This window comes from Pristis pectinata, chromosome 29 (genome assembly GCF_009764475.1).
Source record: "Pristis pectinata isolate sPriPec2 chromosome 29, sPriPec2.1.pri, whole genome shotgun sequence".
NCBI classification, from domain to species: domain Eukaryota; kingdom Metazoa; phylum Chordata; class Chondrichthyes; order Rhinopristiformes; family Pristidae; genus Pristis; species Pristis pectinata.
This window is the reverse complement of record NC_067433.1, coordinates 16,872,617-16,889,861: the sequence shown is the minus strand read 5'-3', so window position 1 is coordinate 16,889,861 and position 17,245 is coordinate 16,872,617. Positions and strand designations below refer to the sequence as shown.

The 17,245-nt window shown below is 44.1% G+C and overlaps 1 protein-coding gene across 1 annotated transcript in view; it reads left to right on the top strand.

The window, feature by feature from the left end:
* The first annotated feature begins 533 nt into the window (after positions 1-533).
* Positions 534-17,245, top strand: part of LOC127584170 (deleted in malignant brain tumors 1 protein-like) — a 40,068-nt gene continuing 23,356 nt past the window's right edge. Inside the window, exons 1-3 of the mRNA XM_052040751.1 lie at positions 534-552; positions 7,750-8,064; positions 15,630-15,961. Of these exons, the coding sequence (XP_051896711.1) occupies positions 534-552; positions 7,750-8,064; positions 15,630-15,961 (666 nt within the window). The remainder of the gene's footprint in view (positions 553-7,749; positions 8,065-15,629; positions 15,962-17,245) is intronic.

Here is a 17,245-nt window from a genome sequence, read left to right as displayed (position 1 = left end):
ATATTGGAACTCCTCCAGTTGAGGTGAAACCCGTCACTTCTGTAAAAGTCCCACCTGCCCCATAAGCCGGCCCAATGACCCACATAGCTGAACCCTCCACACTGCACCAGCTCCTCAACCATGTGTTGAACTGCACTGTTTTTCATTTCCTTGCCCCACTAGCACGTGGAACGTATAACAGTCGTGATTACAACCCTGGAGGTCCTGTTTTTTTTAACTTCCTACCGAACTAACTAAATTTTCTTGCACAACCACATCTCCATGTCTGTCTATTTCATTGGTATCAAAATTCAAGGTTCAAGATTCAAGATTCAAGATTTGCTTTATTGCCATTTCTCTGAGTATTTACTTACACAAAAAAAACGAAATACTGTTTCTCACCAGCTCATATCAGTGCAACAAAAAGAACAGTGATAAATATCTAAAATAGTCGATAAAAGCATCTCTTAAACAAAACTAAAAACATATCAACACCACATATTGATATCTGTTAAAGTGCGTTTATGTATGAATGAGTGCTTAATCAGCACGAGATGAAGTTCAACGTATCAGGTAACTAACTATCAAACTGTTTCTGCATTGATGTGAGTGTGTACGTGTGAGTGGAGGGAGAGCTTCACAGTGGAAGTGGAAGGGGACACGGTCCATTTCTGATCCTGACTGCCTGTGGGAAAATGCTGTTCAGCAACCTACTAGATTTAGAGCAGATGTTCCTATATCTCTTCCCCAACGACAGAAGGGAAAACAGGTCGTGAGAAGGGTGATGAAAGTCCTTAATGACAGCCGTAGATCTGCGAACGCAGCGTTGCTGACAGATCTCCATCAAAAAAGGGAGAGGGGCACCAATGATTCTGCTCGCTGTCTTCACCATCCTATTGAGCTGCTGTTGTTCGTAAGCTTTACAGCTAACAAACCAGGAGGTGAGGCAGTAGGTCAGGATACTTTCAATGGTGTCCCTGTAAAAAGTGATGTGGTATGGAATAGGGAAGCCCGCCTTTCTGAGTCTCCGGAGGGGGTAAAGCCGCTGCTGGGCTTTTTTACCGATGGCTGCAGTGTTAATAGTGGAGGTCAGATCATCTGCTAAGTGAACCCCCAGGAACTGAATGTTGTTGACCCTCTCAACATTGGCCCCGGGCTGCTTGCCCTCCCCTTTTAGAACGTCCTCTGCCCACGCAGCACATCCTATACACTGGCACCACGGAGGCAACAGGCCATCGTGGAGTCTCATTTGCTGACACATATATGCTTGTCTGTTCCTCTGACTATAGAATCAGCAATCAATTTTGCTGGACTGGATGTTGCCCTACCCTGCTCAGGCGTGATGCCACTTTTCTGACTGCCACTGCTATCTTCCCCTGAAAGGACAGCCCACTGCAACAGCATCCAAAATGGTATCGTTCTCTGAGAGGTGGATAGCCACAGGAGACTGTATGGAATATATACAGGCCTCTGCCGGCAGTCTAACATCTCTTTGGCTGAACCACTGCTGTGACCACCTCCCTGAAACCATTATCTGCAAACATCTCTGCCCCGGTCTGTTCCTCAGTGTGTCCAACTACCGCTCCAATTGAATCATGTTGCTGAGAGGGGTGCAACTGTGTACACCTCCTGCATTTAAAGTCTTCAGGAGTCTTGACTGCTCCCTGATCTCCCACATCTGACTATTGGAGCACACCACTCCACTGACAGCCATTACAGCACATTTTATAAAACAGAATCTAGTGGAATTAAGGAGAATCAAACAAACTACTTTGCACTTACCTTGTTGATGCTTACCCTCTTCACTGAAGCCTGGAATTCACCAAAGCCCGCACTTTAACCTACCAGCTACACTACCAACTCAAAGCAGCCCCGATGAAAATGGTCGCGGCCGTGCAGCCTGCCTTCCTTGCAAACAATCTTTCAAGCGGTTCTGATTCCTCATTTCTGATGCATTTTCTCAACTGCTAATCATTCTCTATCATATTGGAGTCTCTTTGTGACCTCGCAGCTGAGCTTCTTTCCTGCACTGGAGGAAAATTTGGAAAATTTTCTCTCAGTCAACAGTTTGTGGTGGAATTACACCATTCACTCAAAAGTGGGGAGAAGGACGAAGATAATGAATTGGGGGAGATGAAAAACTTTAAGCCAAGGTGAGTGACAGGGAGAGCGGGAGAGAATATCAGTGAAATAAATACAAAACGCAGACTGGGAAATAACGATCCCAGTGAACGCAGTGGAGGGATGCTGAGAGCCCACAATTATGGATAATTTTCAAGGCACGTGAAAATGATCACGGGAACTGGACGATGTTCTTCCCTTCCGGGACATTGAGAAATGTTTGCAAAGTAATTTGTATGACGCGGGGATGTGACATCATTTTTGTTTTAGTCATTTTGTATGTAAATAACATAAGACATTAGGTGTGGACATTGAGAGACACGGTTGAATAATGATGGACGAGGGGGATGAAATCTTTGCTTTCTTTTTCTCACATAGATACAGGGCAGCAAGGAAAAGGAATTAAACCGGCATCCAGCACCGTGAGATGTTTGCAAACGGTTGATGAGAGTATGGGTGGGGACAGGATCGCTGAATTATTTTTCCAATGTGCCAAGCTAGGTGGTGGTGGAGCTGTGGGAAATGAAGAGAAGTGTGGTCACGGAGAACGCCAATGTGAGCTGGAATATAATCTTTGCAATGGGCTGAGCAATGTCTTCCAGAGCGGTAAACTGCGTGGACAAAACGCTTTTTATCGGGTCGGTGACTCATTTCCTTCTTAGATTATCTCAGGTCACTGGTTTCTCAGAAGAAGGCGAATGAAAGAAGATGGACCCGTCAACTCCATTAATGGGCAGGTTCTTTCTCATTGGTGCGTTAGAGCAAACTGCAGTTCACGCTTCAATCGCACTGAAAACCTATTGGTTGTTTGGAGAGAAACATCAGAGACTGTGAAAAGCAGTTGTCGGAGAAACAACTTTCAGATCAATTGGAGTATCAGAAGGTTTTGGAGAGACTATTCTTTGTCCACAGTGGTTGCTCGGTTGAAGTTCTGGAACCATTGCTGCAACTGACCACCGGGAGAATGCTGCGGTCCTGCCTGGCACTCATTGTGTTGCAGATCTGGAACTGTGAGTTTAGTGAAAATATTGAAAGTATTCGGTTGTCAATTCAGACTGTGATTATTATTAAAATCTACAATCGCGTAAATTCATAGCTTTGTTACTGAAGGTTGAGTAGTATGGAAAGTAAAAATTGTTTGTCTCTCAGTTTTAATATTGTGATGAAACAATGCTGGTATATTAAACGGGTGGATGGTGTCTTGCCCTTGCGAATCACTCACCTGTCCAGATCAACTCTGAATATGTTTTCATAATTAGAGTGCAATGGCAGAATGCATCAGAAAGTAGGGTGATTTTATTCAAATTCGTGACGATGGAAATGGAACAATGAAGTTTGGTATCTACTTTGCAGTTAAATTAATTACTTATTTTGGAATGTTTGTTATTTCTCCCTTGCGTTGGCAAGTGCTCCATTCTGCCGATGATAGTACATGTATTTCCATCACATTACATGTACTAACACGTTTTAACTTCCCATTGCGATTTTTGTCAAACAGCAAACCGTGAAATTTGCGCCGAAACAAAGCAAGTGTATTCCTTATTCTCATAAATACCTCACCCGCAAACCCCCCAGCTCCTTTGTGCTGTATTTCTGAATAGATTATTTATCTGAGGTTATCAGAACTGGGGAGCTGTCACTGTTGGAAAACAGTGCGTCAGATTCGGGAGTACATAACTCGGTTGGTGTGAACAGCAGCCAAACCTGCATTTGTAACTGACTGAACGCGCGCACACATTCCTATCACTGGTAAGTATCAGTTAGAGCTCAATCTACAACAATGTGATTCAGTGAAGTGAACGAGTTTAAAGACTATTATCATGTTTCTGGAAAGGCTTTACACACGTTACATTATTAAACTCAATCTGTTCTTGAGCGAACACTGTTAAAATTAACATTAATTTTGGTATTATTCTCAAATACAATATTCGAAGGATGATGACACTGAAATTTGCAAACAGTGATGCATTTTATTTAATTACTCCCAAATGTGTGATATTTTCTATTAAATTGAATTTTCCAGTTTGCACTTATGTTCATCCGGAGAAAAGCAACAAACCATAACCTCAGTGCACTTTCCCGTGATCAATTCTGTGGATGTGAAGTTCCGCTGTTCCTGAGATGTTGAAGTTTTCTCCACATTCCTTTAGGCCCCCGTCCAGGTTAAACGCAGACTGTATATTTTCGTGATAAATTGCGAATGGATCCTTTACCTCCTTTCACGTACTTTATGTTAAATGTTTAATGTTAGCCTGTCATAGAACAGGAATCCTCAGGAGAATAGTATTAAAGGAAGGAGAAACAGAGTTAACATCCAGGCAGAATAGGCGGCATTTGTGGAAAGTAAAACGGAATAAAAAGATATCTCTGTCTCTCTTTCCGCAGAAGCTGCCTAATCTATCGAATGTTTTTGACTTTTAGCTCGTTTGTTGATTGGCTGTTCTTTTTTTTAAAAAAAAACAGAATGCAAGGCATATGTCTGAATTAATCGCAGATGTCGCTTGCAAATGATTTACTCTTAGGGAAACGGACCAATATGGCATTGAGATGTGTAAAGTATTTTAGAGGTTTTTAAACGATGCTGAATGTCACTCTAATGCAAACTGCAATTAATGTTCAGAATTAACTTACTAACAGCATTTGAATTGAATATCAATCGAGTTTGCGTAATTTGCAATGTACATTGGCATTTAAATATACTCTCTTCTGTGGCTCTTTAAATGACAGCATTTTATTCCGTGATATTTCACCTTGGAAACACTGATGACTTAATTTCACTGTCGGAAAATAGAGTTAGAAGGTCATGGAGACAAACACTAAGCAGCTAGCCCCTCCGCCCATCGAGTCTGCGCCGAGCAGCAACAACCCAATTCCAAATTAATCTTATTTTAAAATGTCCCTCTTTCTCAACATCCACCCGCAGATTCTACCACTAACCTACATACAAGAGACAATTTACAGTGGCCATTTAACGTAACACAACGTTCGTCTTTGGCAAGTGGGCAAAACCGGAGTGTCACTTGGGTAATGTGCATAATCCACACAGACAGCACCTGAGGTCAGGACTAAACCCAGATCTCTGGTGCCTGAATGCACTGGTTCAATTTGCTGAACGAACTGGAAATATCCTCCACGCAATCCTGGTCGTGCTACGACAGTGCAGTTGGAGAGATTCCGGTTTGATTCTAACTGTCGGAGCTGCCTGCCTGAAATTTATGCGTTCTGCGTGTGATCGAGAGGGTTTCTGCCGCGTGTTCTGGTTTCCCCCCACATGCCGATGCCTTGCTGATTGATAAATTAATTGGCTGCTATAAGTTATTCTTCGTGGAATGAAAAAAAGGAGACAAAGGACAGTTGATGGGCATTCGTGAGATGTAACGAATGCAGGATGAAGGGAAATAAGGAGAGTAATGGAAATAATGAGCTTGTTCTTCCAGACCTGACATGGATCCGAGGGGTTGAATGACCTCCTTTTGTCGTTTTAGAAGTTTGGTTTTAAGAACTAAATTTAGAATTAAGAATTGCTTTTAAGAATTGTAAGTTAGTTTTACACTATACATATTGTAGGGGAAAATAACAGTAGGAGATGGAATGATATTGCTTCAACTTGCGTGAAACAATTACGTGGTCTTTATGCACGCCAGACAAAAATATTCCCCATGATTTCCAATCCTCAACTGGACTGGATCTATAAATATTTTGACTTAGTGAGACATGACCCTTCAACAATGAAGGTGCTCTGCAGTCCATCAATCATTTCCTTGTCTACAGTCTGAGTTGGCGTGAGTCAGTGAACTGGACAGGCGGCAATATCGCGAACAAGGTTCACAAAATATTATTACAGTCTCCTTGAGGTTGTGAACATGAACATACTTTTCCCGTTCCTTAGAAGAAAACAGAAAATGCGTCAGGCAGTGCCTGTCACTGGACCAAAGGTGACAATAGCATTCAGGCATGAGAACAAAATGCACTGCTATTTCTGGATAATCCAGCGTATGAACGAACCAATATATAAACGCTGGGTTATTCTCTACAAACAAATCAGAAGATTTAAAATAGCTTCGCCATGCCTAAATGGAGCAGCTGGAAAGTAGGATATGTCGGAGCAGAGTATCTTCGGTAGTCTGGGATCAGGTCAATTGCCTTTTATGCAGCAGGATCTGTTGAGGAAAAATGGAACATTGCAGATCTAGCGGAGGCAATGACATCTGTTCATTCGCAATATCTGGAAATCAATGAGTGTCAGAGTACAAGCAGTTAAGATGAAAGAGGGTGGCATTCGGATCAGTTCATTTTGGTTTGCATTTTGAATTTAAATATATAAGAATCGAAGCCTGCGACAGAATGAGCGCCACAAACAGAAGCAATGTAGGGGAACAAACTGGGGTCGCTTTACCATTGATTGCATAAGGCACCATCCCACTGGAATAAATAATTGGAGTGGCATCAGAACAAATTTCCAGGGGAACATTGAAAGGCCAGTAAAGTTGTGTTAATTTGAGAGGTCACAAACGGGCCAGGAGGGCCACCAGGGGCCGAAAGGCCGACTTCTCTGGTATATTGTTCCATGAACCTCAAAGCAGCAGATCCATCAGCAGCCATCCTCAGGTATTACAGAGAAGCAGAATGAAACAGACGTGACCACGGTCGTCACAAGGAGTGAATACGCCCAGATGTCAGCAGATCTGAACCAGAAATCTTTACAAAGAAGGCAAGATGCGCATTAACAGCTGCCGAGGCTCATTTATACTTTCGTTAAAAACAAACAGATGAGAAGGTGAAACCACCCTTCTGTAACGGTTCGGTATGTTCCGCTCAAGTTTATAGTTGAGACTTTTACCGCTGATAGTTTCATTAGTTTGATGCCCCGCCTCCCCTCCTCCGCCCTCACATCGCAACCCCTCCTCTCAACACTCCTCCCACAGCCAAATCTAATTGTGCATTTCTCATTTCAGGTCGTCCTGGGAATTGTCAGCCTGACCCGTCAGGTAATATTGCTTAACTTTCACTTCGTGAAGGGCTGGGCTGTTGAGACAGATTGTTCCTGAAGATCCAGCTGAGAAGTGACTGCTGCCTTTACGCGGAGCGACAATCAGTCCGTTCCCTGCAGGGCAGTCGGCAGAAAAACGACTCCGCTGACATTGTCCCAAAGCTCAAAGCAGCTCCCACTTTTCGTCCCATCTTTAAGTGCAGAGACTGGCGTTACGTTAAGGCTCAGTTCTTCTATGTTTCCTTTGGCGTCCAGTTCCAGGAATGCCTTCACACCTTCAACCAATATTGGGTTCCACTACCCGGTTGATGTTAACTGAATACAGCAAACCAATGAGCCGAGAAGTCCATCATCCCCTCTCCGATGAATGAAAACGAACGTGCAGCTCTCCTTGATAACCTGGGAGCTTCCTTGTTCCCAGGAACCATAGGGTAACTTCCGGTCATCCAGACGTTCATCAGCTTACTGCCTGCTTTTGTCACGTTTAATAGTTCATTCGGGCTCTGCCACAGCCTGAGATTCTGGGTGACCATCACGCGGTACATGTGGAGTCTGAATGTTTGGGGCGGGGTGGGCAGGGAGCGGTGTGTGCAGCGCCGACTGACCCGCGGCTTAAACCGGCGTTAACTTTTGATCTTTTATTTTTTAATGTTTTCCAGAAAGTGTGAAGTTGAGGCTGGTGAATGGGGGCAGTCGATGCGCCGGGAGACTGGAGGTTCACTACAAGGGAAAGTGGTGGGCTGTGCATGCTTACGGCTGGGACCTGCAGGACGCGGCTGTGGTGTGTCGGGAGCTGGGCTGCGGCGCCGCGCTGAAAGCCACGGGCGGAGCTCAGTTTGGGGCAGGGTCCGGACCCGTTATGACGTCGAACGTTCAGTGCTCCGGGAGCGAGGCTGCTCTGCGGGAGTGTAGATCAGGTTCATGGGATAGCTATGCCTCTTCATCCTCCAACAAAGCCGGCGTTATCTGCACAGGTAAACTTCAGCCTTTTGTCTCCTCGGTGCCGCCGGTTTGATGACTCGCGGGATGTCCCGGATGTAAAATAACCCGGACTGACCCCCCGCCGCGAGTGACGGGAAACTGAACCCAGTTGGTGTCGCGATTATTCCCGTCGTGTTGGGATCACAATTTGTGTCGCAGAACTCACATTGTGACTTTGATTAAACACCTCCGACTGGGTGGATAAATACTCGGCACTCGGCACAACTGCTGAGGGTGCGGCAGGTCGAGCAGCATCTGCGGTAGGAGGAAAAATGTCGCCGTCAGGACGGACACAGGTCCGGACCCGAAATGACCACAATTCCTCTTCCCCCGCAGATGCTGCTCGTCCAGTTGAGTTCCCCCATATTAGCCTTTTATTGCCTCAGTTCCCTGCTTCTTCAGACAATGTCACGGAATGATACAGCACCGAAATAGGCCCTTCGGCCCAATTTATTCCTGCCGACCAAGATGACAATCTGCGCTCATAGCATTTGCTCACGATTGTCCCCGTCTCCCTCGAACGATCTCCTTTCCATGCACTTGACTCAATATCTTTACATGTTCTTTTAGTCCCTGCCTCAAATACTTCCTCAGGGAGCTCGTTCCAAAATCGCACCACACTCTTTCTGAAGAACTGGCCCTTCAAGTACACTTAAATCGTTGCCATCTCAACTTAAAGCTATGCCCTCCAGTGTTTGATTCTATTTCCCTGGGAAAAAGTCCGTGTATTCACCCGATCTACAATCCTTATGATTTTTCCACCTGTATAACGACACGTCCCCTTTTCTCCACAAATAAGTTCACCCGGTCAGGCAGCTTCGTTGGAGAAAAAAAAACGATAATGAGAAAAAGTCAGGTGCTGGAAATATGAAATAATGTCAGAGAATGTTGCAATCAATGAGCACCTCAAGCAGCATCTGTGGAGGGAGAAACAGAATTAACACCTTCCTTTGCTCCATCTTCTCTGCAAATTCCTTTCCCCTCAATAGTTCCGAGTTCGGACGCGGTGTCTTGGACATGGAACAGTCACTCTGCATTTCTCCCTCTAAATGCTGCCTGACGTGATGAGTTTTACTTTTGTTCAAAATCATATTTAAAGCATTTGCAGTATTTTTCGAAATGTGGACATGAAACTAGGTGAGTGTCACTGAGTGTGAATGGTTTGAATTTGCTCAACACATTAACCCGAGCGTCGCTGTGTGTTCACTGACAATTGCGCATCTGTAACTGCCAGTGGGCTGCAGTGTCGTGTCTAACTCTTGAATTGCTGCAATTAGTTGCGTTTTAGTCAGACATTTCCAGGATGTATTCAGAGTGATCATAAAGGAACGAGGAAATAGTTGCATGTCAGAGTGGTATGTGGCTTCGTGGGATATCTGAGGGTGGTAGAGAACCAATGCTTCTGTGGCTCTTGTCTTTCTGTGAGGTGAAGAGCTGTGTCTTTCGCAACCCGGCAGAGTAAGTGCGATGCAATTACTCGAGGTGGTATACTGCTGTCAAGATTAGCGGAGATGGTGAGAAAGAGTGAACAGGATGGTGGGAGGAGTGGTTAGGATTGTGAGTATGGAGTCAGGCAGTTGAGTTGCTTTGTCTTGAATGATCTCAAGTATTATCGGAGCTGATCATGTAAGCATTTCCAGACGTTCCTGAGTTTTGACACATAGATGTCGGAAAGATGCTGCGGTGCCAACAGCTGTGTCATCTGCTACAAGGTAATTAAACGCTGATCAAATGTTTTCACCACAGATTTCTGTATCTCGTCTTGTCCAGCTTCTGGCCATGCTTCAGATGCTGTGATTTGGAAGCTTAGTTTGTCAACGTGAGATGGCTAGAGCTAAAGTTCAGTTGTATTCCTGGCACTTGTGCAGCATAAATGCTACGTAGCAGTTATGAGCGCATGCCTGATGATTATTGAGGCCTTTCATCACCACCTCAGGAAATGAGAACAAAAATGAGCATTGTCGAAATCATCATTAAAGTCCAGCTGCTTGCGAAGTATGATGGAAAATATGATATTAATTATACAGCCAAAGAGCACAGGTTTAAGACACTGCCTTAGGTGCCTCGAATGTAATGGCGGACGAGGTCTTCGGGACAGTTTCCTGCAAGGCCGAAATAAAGTCTGCATGTCTCTGGTTCTGGCAATGTCGCAACTTCCACAGTTTACGGTTCTGCCAGCTTCCCTGTGAGAATACTCCAGCCCTAAATGCACACATGATTTCAGTCAACCCTATTCCGCCTGCAGCTCTGGAAATTGACACCGACGCATTTTCCACACTTGCGGCCCGACTTTCTGAGTATTTCAACACTTTCAAATTGTTTCGCATTTCCATCATCTGCAGGGTTCTGTTTTGATTTTCAAATCTTATCAAATGAGCACTTTCAATGTTTCCTAATATGTAAGAAAAAGTCGGAACTCAACTGACCATGTATGTGAAATATTTCAGCAAAGTATAGTATTCATGCAATCTTGGAACGTCAGTTTCGTGGAAAATTCTGATCTGTGCTGATGACACTTGGGAGGGTGGAAGAAATAGACCGCTGGAAGAACTCAGTGGATCAAGCAGCATTTGTTGCGGCTAAAGTTGTAAGGCGAAGTTTCGGGTGGAAACACTGCATCTGGACTTGCTGAGCAGGGAGCCGACAGACATGAAACAGACAAGGAGGGTTCTCTACATCAGGAGTTCCTGAGAAATGGCTGAACGCTTTCTGTGAGCAGTGGGAATGGAAACTGCATGGCAGGACACAGAACTGGCTCTGTATTTGCGTTCGCTGTGAGCTTCGATAAATTTTCTGCAGGAAAGAAGGACGCGATATTGTGAAAAGTAGGTCATCTGGAATTTTCCTGGCTGTGGCCAACTGTTCCTTTCCCAGCCTTTCCCGTTGGAGCAGGTCGCGATTTGTGAGTACGAGCTGGCAGACTTGACTACATGTTGAGTTTAATAGGGCAGTGCGTTCAGCGCGGATTCCTTCACGTTTAACGGAAAATCTTACATTCTGCATCTCAAATTCATGAGAAGAAAAAAAAATAGGAGAGGGAGTTGGATTATTTTTCTAATGCTAGGCGTATCGAAAACAAGAAGGTAAATGTTTAAATAAAAGGAGATCCGTTTTAAAGGGAATCTGGTGGTACGTTTTTCAGACAGACAGTGGATGACATGTGGCAGCACTGCCAATAGGAGGAGGTGGAGGCAGATATAATCACTCGTTCTAAGGGGCATTGAGACAGGCAGTTGAAAACGCAAGGTAAAGAAAGATACAGACCTTAATCGGTGTATTTCGATTGGTGAGGATGGGCGAAACATTCGGCATGTATATGGAGGGCCGAAGGTCCAACTTTTGTGCTGCAAGACTCTATGATCTGTAACTACAATTCATTCAAGAGATCAAATGGCCCAATGTGAATGTTTCTTAAAGGTGACTTCTGTTCTTGTCAATATAAATCTAATGGCATTTGTATGTTATAGTATCTTATACTGCCTTGCTGCAAAAATGATTATCTGCAACCTGAGATTTGATTGGTCTTCACTGCAATGTTTGTGAACGTCAGAGACCAATAGAATTTTGAATACTGTCCTGAGGCGTTGTGAGAAGCAAGTGAAGACATTCTGTGGTCCTGGCAAAGGTGTGTGTACTTTTCTGAGCCACGGGTGAGGTCCTGGAAGACTGGAGTTGGGCTGAGGTTGTGCCTTTATTTGAGAAGCGCCACAAGGGCAAGTCGTGGAAGTAGAGACTGGTGAGCCCAATATCACTGAGAGAAACATTACTGGGAGGGGATTCTGAGAGGTAGCATCTATCTGCATTTGCGGAAGTGTGGTTGGTGTTGTGTGTGGTAACTCGTGCCTTGTGACTTTGACAGAGTTTTTGAAGAGGTGACCAAGAGAAGCGACGAACGAATGGTGGTAGGTGGTGTCTCTGTGGACTTCAGCAGGGGATTTGACAAGGTCCCTCAAGGCTCAATGATCTGCCTGAGTAGGTCACGTGGTATCGAGAGTGAGATACAGTTTGATGGTATGAGGCAGAAGGTGCTCGTGGAGAGTTTTTTGTTCAGTTTTGAGACCTGGGAGCAGTGGTGTGCAAGCGGTTCCGTGCCTTTTATTTGACATATCTGTGAAAAGCTTGGATGAGACTGTAGATGGCATGATTATTCAGGTTGCAGATGACATCAAATTTTGTGGTATCGTAGACAGTCACGAAGTTTGTCTTATGGGTTCAACAGTATCCAGATCAACTTTGAAAGTGGGAAAAGGAAGAATTGATGAAATTAAACTCAGAAAAATATGAAGTAATCCATTTTGGGAATATAAGCAAAGGCAGGAAATACATTGTGATTCGCTGGGTCCTGAGTCGTGTTGTTGAACAGAGAGACCGAGGTGTACAGGTATACAGTTCGCCTAAAGTGGCGACACAGTTAGACACGCTGGTGAAGAAGGCCTGTGACATACTTGCCTTCATCAGTCGAGACATTGAGTAGAGGAGTTGGGACATCTTGTTGTATTGCATGCAGATCTGGTCGCCACGCTATTCTAACAATGCTATAAAACTGTAGAGCACACAGAAAATAACCAGAAAGACGTTGCAAGGATGGACGGCTTAAGTTATAAGGAAAAGTTGGATAGGCGGTGACTGCTTTCACTGAACTGAAGTAGACAGAAGGTGACCTGGTAGAGGTTTATAACATCATTATAGACGTAGAAATTGGGGATAATCACAATATTTTCCGCAGGGTAAGAACACCTAAAGCTCAACAGCACAGCTTTAAGGTGAAAGAAGATGGACTTAAAGGGGCCATACTGGGCGAGGTTTTCACATAGAGTTTGGTAGGTACAGTATATGGTCGGAGCTGCGGGGTGAAGTGGTAGAGGGAAGTATGATTAAGACATGTTTAATAGCAATGAGAAAGGTGATTTGACAGGAAATGTTTCGAGTGGTATGGGCCAAATGCAGGCAAATGGGATTGTCTTATGGTCAGTATGGACGTGGAGCCAAAAGGGCCTGTATCCCCGATGTGTAATTGTATCTGAGAATCCTAGAATCAAGGGATCTGCGGATAATCCAGAAAAACGCTGCTGAAGGGATTCGCCGGCTATGGTCTTCGTAAATGCCAGAGCAATCCGGAGGGATCCACTTGGTCTACTTTGCTTCTGTTTCTTATGCTCTTCCTACCAAGTTCACCACAGCAGTTTTGTACTCGTAAGCAATATTAATTCGTCAGTTACATGGAACAAATAACATAGAACATTGCAGCACAGTACAGGCCCTTCGGTCCACTATGTTGTTTTGATATTTTATCCTGCTCTGAGATCCATCTAATCCTTCCCTCCCACATAGACCCCATTTCTCTATCATTCATGTGTCTATCTGAGAGTCCCTTATATGTCCCTAATATATCTGCCTCCACAACCTCTGCAGGCTGTGCGTTCCACGCACCCACCACTCTTTGTGTAAAAACTTACCCCTGACATCCTCCTTATACCTTCCTCCAATCACCTTAAAATTATGTGCCCTCGTGTTAGCAATTGTCGTACTGGGAAAAATAAGTCTTTGACTGTCCACTTGATCTTTGCCTCTTATCATCTTGTACACCTCTATCAAGTCACCTCTCATTCTCCTTCTCTTCAAAGAAAAAAGCCCTAGATCGCTCAACCTATCCTCATAAAACATGCTCTCCATCCCAAGCAACATCCTGGGAAATCTCCCCTGCACCCTCACAAAAGCTTCCACATCCTTTCTGTAATGAGGCGAGCAGAACTGAACACAATACTCAAAGTGTGGTCAAACCAGAGTTCGATAGAGATGCAAGATTAGCTCGCTGCTCTCGAACTCAATAGCAGAGTAATGAAGGCCAACAATCCATACGCATTCTTAACAACTTTATCGAATTCGTGGCAACGCTGAGGAAACAATGGACGTGGACACCAAGATCCCTCCGTTCCTCCACACTGCTAAGAGTCCTGCCATTAACCTTGTATCCTGCCTTAGAATTCGATCACTTCATATTTATGCAGGTCTACATTCTATCAATACCCTGTTGTAATCTACAGCAACCTCTACACCATCCACAATACCACCAACCTTTGAATCATCAGCAAACTTACTAACCCACCCTTCCACATCCTCGTACCAATTCATAAAAAATCACAAAGAGCAGAGGTCCCAGAACAGATCTCTGCGCAATACGATTCTGCAAGAATATCCATGCTCTTTGCTTCAGCAGTTGCAGTGAAGTCCGCGACAATATCATTCTGACCATTCTCAGAGAAGATCAACACGTAACCAGAGGCGGTATCACCCCAAAATGAAAGAAAACAAGATAATATAATAAAGCAAAATAATGAGACTGAAGTGTGACAGATCTCTGACAACAGGCATAAAATAAATGAGCGAAGGGTTCAGTAACTGCACAGAGAGAAAACGGGAAATTCCACAGCCTTTCATCAATGCTGGAGATTTAAACTTTCTGGAGAGCCAAACACACACTGAAAATGAGAAAATTATTTCAGTGAAAAATAATACCAGAGAGGATGATGAGCCTGAACACACGTAAATTCTCAGATCCTAATGATTTATATCCGACTATTGGGAGAACATTGGCTTTCGAAGTAATGGGCGCACTGGTATTACTTTGCAACGATACATAGGTTCTGCAGTGGCTCTTGCAGATTAGAGGGTAGAAAACATGCATTCACTCTTCGAGAAAGCAGAGAAAGAGAAAACGCGGAACTGCCGATATATTCCCCTGGCATCGGTCGTTGGAGGAATGATGGAATATGTAACAATGCGTGATGTGAATAACTTGGAAAATAATGAGCAGAGTCATTTTGAAATCGGGAAAGTGAAGTCATGTCTGACGAACACATTAAAGCATGTATCTATCATGGTGAGTAAGGAGGAACTTTGCACATGGCATACTCAGGTTACATAAAGCTTTAGATATTCTCACTCAGAGGTTGTTGGCTCTGTCCAGCGGGACACAGCCGCAATCAGTCCCCGAGCGCCAACAATTCATGATCAATATTGAAGGCATAACTGGGGTAACAAAACGTAACATTTCCAATCTTGATGATGGCACGAAGCTTAGTGGGTATGTGAGCAATGTTGAGCATCCCAAGAGACCACTGAGGAGACAACAGAATGGTCAGTGGAGTACAATATTGAAAAACGAGATTTTCTTCTTCGATGGGAAAACATTGAAGAGATAAAATTAGAAACCAGCAACAAGGTCAGGAGTACTTTTTCTAGAATGCTTGCAATAAAGCATTCTTGCCACCTGTTTCCTGCAATGTTTCAGGCAGTGGTCGTTTTTCTGGTGTATTCCAAGCGGGATCTTAACAGATTTCAAAAATCATTTAACACATGTCCTGAAAAAATTGGTCCCGGCCCGCCGACATGAAGAACGCAGCTGCATCAAACTGTTTATTGTTCTTTCTCCTGCACAGACGCCCTTGGAAATCGATCGCGTTTGGAATTGAAATATAAGACAACAGTTTCTCGGTTTTACTATTTTCCTCTATTTTTATTTAGCGTAATTAACTGTTTTCATTTATTGCTAAAACAGGGGAACTTGTACCACGACTCGTCGGTGGGAAGAACAGATGTTCTGGCCGGGTGGAAGTTCTACACGCAGAACAATGGGGGACCCTTTGTGATGAGTACTTCACCTTGGAAGATGCTGCTGTGGTCTGTGAACATTTACAATGCGGTGCAGTAAAGGCAACTCTCGGAGGCGCTCACTTCGGCGAAGGAACCGGGCCTGTGTGGAAGGAGCAATACCTTTGTCGGGGAAATGAGTCCCGATTATCTGATTGTCCAGTCTCAGACTGGGGTCAGATCAGCTGTTCACACAGAAACGACGCCGGTCTCATCTGCTCGGGTGAGTCGCCAAAATCTGTTGAATTCACACAAACTCTTCGCTGGTCGGAGAGATTTCCACAGCAATGACCTATTAAACAATTGACCAAATCGGTTGTTTTGTGGCAACTTCGTTTCAGACGGAATTAATTGATAGTTCTCCATATCCACCCGCAGCGATAGGGCAATGTGGTTATCTCCCTGTTATTAGATACAGATAGCCTAACATTTGAGCAGTGAAAAATTCTGAAATTTGGAAGGAGTGATATTGGTAAAGGTAGAGAACGATGGAGATTAACGTCACAGGATTCTAATTTTAGGTGCGCGGCTACAATCCGCAAATATAGAGAAATTATATTTGCTGCAAAGATGTGTAAAGTCACAGATTTTGTTGGCAGAGTGATGAGAGGTAGTATGATCTGATTAATCTCAACTATAAAATCGGTGATAAAATGAATAAACTCTGTCAATATTAGACGTGAACTTTTCAGTTTGGAAGGATAAGAGGCAAATATTTTCTTTCATGATATTAAATGGCTCCTGGGATGCTCTCCTTCACTGTTAGGGAACAAAATCAAGCGAGACTTCCGAAGGACCCCGCCCAAACTACCATGCAATTGCTGCTCTGGCCTCAGCATGAGAACTGCATTCAGTTCTAATAAATAGACACCAGTGGCTATTATTTACTGGTTTGTTTTCAATACCCCGTCTACCTCTTGTTTTTTCACTGATTTCCCGAGATTATGTATCTCCCCACGCTGATTTGTGTATGGAACGGTGAAGGTGACTGATGCAGATGGATTTCCGGAATGACATGTGGGCAATTCTTGTAGAAAACAAGTATTGCAGTTAACCTTTGGAATATTTTGTCTTCAATTTTGTCCTCAGTTGAACGGTTTCATCAAAAATGTTTCATTTTGTAGATGCAAATTGGTCTCTGCGGCTGACCAATGGGGGAAGCCGCTGTGATGGCCGTCTCGAAACTTATTACAATGGCAGCTGGGGGAGAGTGCAGGATAACTTCTGGACCATCGATGATTCCAACGTGGTCTGTAGAGAGCTGCGTTGCGGCTTCGCCATATCCGCCTACAACTACTCAATGTACGGAGAGAGTGAACGGCCCGTGTGGGTGAACGAAGTTCAATGTGATGGCAATGAGTCGCAGCTCCGAAATTGCAGAACATTCACGTCGAATCGGTCTTCCTCTGACAGCATCGGCGTTGGTGTCTTCTGTTCAGGTGAATATTGTTATTAAGGTTGAAATAAGAATTTGCAAAATGATGTGACCATTGATAATAACTCGAAGGATGACGAGTCTTTAAG